The sequence below is a fragment of the Ruditapes philippinarum genome, unplaced genomic scaffold (genome assembly GCF_026571515.1).
Source record: "Ruditapes philippinarum isolate M1 unplaced genomic scaffold, ASM2657151v2 ctg7994_1_1_1_1, whole genome shotgun sequence".
NCBI lineage: Eukaryota > Metazoa > Mollusca > Bivalvia > Venerida > Veneridae > Ruditapes > Ruditapes philippinarum.
Window position 1 is genome coordinate 32,238 of NW_026863650.1, and position 4,557 is coordinate 36,794.

Consider the following 4,557-nt stretch of genomic DNA (forward strand, 5'->3'; position numbering starts at 1 on the left):
TGTTAAAAAACATGCATATAAAACAAAATGAAATAAACCTAAATATGACTTTTATCTTTGTTAAAAAAACAAACATGTAAAACAAAACATTTATACTAAATATGACCTTTATCTTTGTTAAAAACATGCATATAAAACAAAATATTACATACTAAATATGACTTTTATCTTTGTTAAAAACAATATATAAAACAAAATGTTATATTCTAAATATGACCTTTATCTTTTAAAAAAACAAACATATAAAACAAAAAGGATTTGCTTTTGTGTCCGAATCGATACTTTTCATGGAAATATTCACCTGCAAATAAAATCCGAGTTGCATATACTGTTGTCATTTAAGTTCTGGTATGGAACCGTTGTGTGTTTATATCTATAGTTGGCTACATGAAAACTTGTCCAAATATATCTTCATGTTGAGTACAATGATGTTAATTAACCTGATCCTTTATTTACCATTAGTAAGATTACACATGATGAAACATTGTATTTACATAATTATCACAAGTAAGTAATATCAAATGTCTTTAAACTAGTTCATGAATAAAAAAGGTTCAATAGCTTTACACAGAATTATTTTTCAACAACATGCTTGATAATATTAAATAATTATATTACAACTCGTGTTCAATCATAAGCAGTAAATAATGTATTTATTTATGGAGCAAAACTCCGGAAAATGTGTTCCAAATGGTTGAAGAATGGTAAATTATATTACCAGAGGAACTACCAGACGGCTGAACCCACACACTCTGTCCTGCTTTTAACACACTGACAGTGTCAGCTGTATCACAGTCGACATCATCGTTGTCGCGAATGAATGTCTTAGTGTATGCTACATCATCAACAATTATATCAACACGCAAATATTTGGTTGCCTGCACACATAATGCTATAGTAAAAAGATATGTTCCATTTGTTGTGGCCGTAAATTTCCCTGTCTGACTGCTGTAGGCATCTCCTTCATTGAAGAGTACTACAGGAAACACAATAACTTGACCTACAGGAGCGGCAGTGTAAGCATTTAGTCTTGCCTTAAATACCACAGTTGGTGTCACAATCTGATCTGAAATAGCATCATGGGTAAAGTTTACAAAATGATATATTAATAAAAGAGATATAAAAAGGATATTGAATGAGTGAACACTTCGACGAATTGCTAAATAAAATTTTGATTAAAATAAAAATAACGATTAATGCGTCTAATTTTATTTATTGCTTGTATGTAAACAAAATTTTGTCGAAATTTATAAACGGTTACGAGCATAACAGAGCTGGTTTATATGGTCACAATGAAAACAAAAACTGCAAAATGAAACTATGTCGTATATAATTTTGTTTTAATACTATATATCTCAACTCGATATGAACACCATATCTAGGTATCTTCTCTTTATTCGAACAAGTATCTATACAAGTAAAATGGTTTCCTGCGGGGAATATTTTTAATGATATAAAGATATTTCATTTAACTATTTTCAACATTGTTTAGGGGATAAATAAACGTTTGTATCAGGAATATAGTTGACAATAATCGATCAATATATAAGAAGGTCTTTGGAAACTAGTTAGTGACCGTTGAAGACCGGAGACCGGAGAATGTCGAACTTAAAACAATTATTTCTTTTCAAGAAAATGATAAAATACCATTTTCTGAATAATTCCGAGCAAAATCAGTTATAGTAAAGACACATTTTTACGCCGAAAATATCTCTATTTAGTATGGCAGATTTTCAGTATGAACAATTTATTGTTTGTAAATTTTGAGATAGATATTAAAAAAATGATAATTTTCAAACACATCATTCACGTTTTTCACCTTAAACGGTAAAATAATTATAGAAAATTAGGAATATCACGTAATAGTTTTTTGTTGTTCATTAGGTGTAATTCGGACTAATTCCCTAGAGGTAAATCCGTAACGTACCGGCAAACGGTATTTAGCTAGGTTTTCGAAAAGGTCAGTTAACCAATCATGTACGGTTTACAGATCACATGCTCCTCCATGTACCGAAAACAGGTCACGTGCTCCTCCATGCCTCAAAAGTTAAACGCGTACCAATACACTGCGGTCTTCAGACCGCAGGGAATAATTATATACTTAAATTAGAAAATACTGTTGGGGAATTCGAGACTACATTATGATATATGATGAATAACACGCCTAAGTTCCCTGAAATAAGAAATAAGCGACTGGGCGTAACAGGTCCGAGTTCGATGTAACGAACGTGCCTTGAGGTTGTTGACCACTCGTGTTTTTATTTATAACCTATATTCGCATAGATTACCTAAAGGTTGATAAATTCATGATAACATCAAATCAATAATTTTCCGACGGATTGAGGGCATTCTCTATGCAGCTCTGTCTTGGAAAGTTTGATACTTTACATAAAAGACAATCAATTAAGAACATATAGTGTTTTATCTATATTCGCACGCGCCGTTCCGTGTGGATAATTTTGAATGCAAAATCATACTTTCTTTTAATTGAATGATCTTGTTCAATACTTAAATAACCATCTTCATTTAGATTTATTGATACCGTATCTCGCAAAATATTACATTGTAAAATGGCCATTAAGACCCGTGTTGAAGTGAATATTAAAAACTAAATCTTTTGAATGAGTTGAAAAAAGCTCATATTGTGCGAGCTTCTGACATTTATTGCATTTACGCTTCTTTTTCAGAGTAACGCTTACATTAGCACGCTATGTTTGTACATTACACGAAATTAATAACGTCTCGTCAAATTTCGTTTTCTCATGTATCCGTGCGGCTTTAGCTACTCCGTGAAAAGGGTATTGCACAGCGGTGAATATATTTTGACCTGACTAAAATTTAATGTTAGCGTATGAAACTACAGGCGCGTTATTCAATAGGGGTGTCAATGAAAGTTGTATTTTTTCACTTCAAACGGTCCTTATTTCTGGTATGTGATAAATAAACTATCAAATGTTTGGTATGTGATAAATAGAATATTAAATTCGTGTAAGTTCATTACTGAATTTATTGAACTCGTTGCTATAAATAATATAGATATATTATAATTTTATACATCTCGTTCAATTCATTCAATATTAAACTTACACCCATTCAATACCCTCTATTTATTAGATGTGTAAAGTTGGCGGCCTAGTGGTCCAGCGGCCTGAAGTTGGTGGTCCAGCGGTTTGGCAGCGTGAAGTTGGCGGCCCGGCGGCCTGGCGGCGTGATGTTGGCGGCCAAGGGACCTGGCGGTGTGAAATTTGCGGTCTTGCGGCCTAAATTTTTAATTTGTAGTAATGTTATAAAAACAATAAAAACGACAATTAATGATGTTCCAAGGACAATCCTTGTTATTTTAAGTTATTTAATGAATACATAAAAATAATTAAAAATCCCTTTGAGGAAACTTTTTTTTATTTAAAAGCCGGAAATTTTACAGTTGTAAAAATGTTCTAAATATGATAAAAAGGGTCATTATGAAGATCCTAAGGCTATTCTTGATATTTCAAGGTATATAAAATAAAAAAAATCACTTTGAGAGATCATTTTTGTGAAGTTTGCGGCCTACCGGCCTAATATTTTAATGTTATTGAAATATTATATAAACAATGAAAAGGGATTTAATGAAGTTCTAAAAACAATTATTGTTATTAAAAAGGATATATAAACAGAAAATAATCACTTTGAACAAAAAAATATTTTATCATTTTTTGTGAAACAATTCCATTTACATATATTGACAGCTTAGATGATTTTGGAGAAGACGCTTATTGAAGTTAAAGAAGACATAGATTATCTTTTTGATACTTCAATTAGTTAAATGGTCATAGGTACAGAATTTTATATGTGTAGACATTAACTATGAACTACATAGCATTGGTTCGTCCTTTAACAATAACTTGAATAAAATAAGTTTATATGACAAATTAGTTTTACCTTTGAGAATTTGCAGCTCCTTTAATTTTGTCTCAATAATCTCTGAAGTTTTGTTTTGTAGTGCTTCGATTGTCTCACTAAATTTTTCCTGTGTTGTTTTAATGCTTAACGAATGTTTCACCTGTTTTTCAACCATTTCATTCAGTTTCCAGTCAACACTTTTCACTGTTTGTTCCAATTCAGATTTTATTCTCTCCATTTGAAATTCCATGCGAACCATTTTCTCTAAAACTTTCTCTTCGAAATCATATTTTGAACAGTGCGGCTCCTCCGATTCTGCACATTTTAGTAGGTAACTCAAAAAGAAAATTTTACAAAATGATATTCTCATTTTTATTTTATAAGTGACACAAACGTTTCTTCCAATGCGAAGAAGTTTAAATAAAAAGGAAGAGGTCCTAGTATGTGGGGAGGGACGCACAGGGAACATCAGTCTTATGTACCACAAATTGAACATCATGAGGGAAGTTTAAAAAATAGACTCATTTGATTTCTTTTTAGTGCTTTTGATATCAAATAAGTTGTTCTAAAATGAGGAAACAAAGTTTTAAAGGAGCATAATTATGTGGAAAAGCATATAGAATAGTTTAGAAATTTATAGAATTTCACAATCTATAAACTTCTTTACATATTGTT

General features: G+C 31.2%; 1 protein-coding gene across 1 annotated transcript; it reads right to left on the reverse strand.

Annotated features, from left to right (window-relative positions):
* Positions 1-230: 230 nt before the first annotated feature.
* On the reverse strand, positions 231-4,307 carry LOC132722829 (heavy metal-binding protein HIP-like). Its single transcript, XM_060707404.1, has 2 exons — positions 3,922-4,307; positions 231-1,066 (listed from the first exon to the last, which is right to left on the reverse strand). The coding sequence occupies exons 1-2, from the start codon at positions 4,250-4,252 to the stop codon at positions 654-656; spliced, it is 744 nt and encodes a 247-aa protein (XP_060563387.1). The 5' UTR covers positions 4,253-4,307; the 3' UTR covers positions 231-653.
* Between the last annotated feature and the right edge of the window lie 250 nt (positions 4,308-4,557).

Excerpts from the sequence above, each read along its gene's own strand:
- LOC132722829 (XM_060707404.1), bottom strand. The coding sequence starts at position 4,252 with ATGAGAATATCATTTTGTAAAATTTTCTTTTTGAGTTACCTACTAAAA. Across the intron at positions 1,067-3,921 it reads GGAGCTGCAAATTCTCAAAG|ATCAGATTGTGACACCAACT; the intron begins GTAAAACTAATT and ends ATGCTATTTCAG.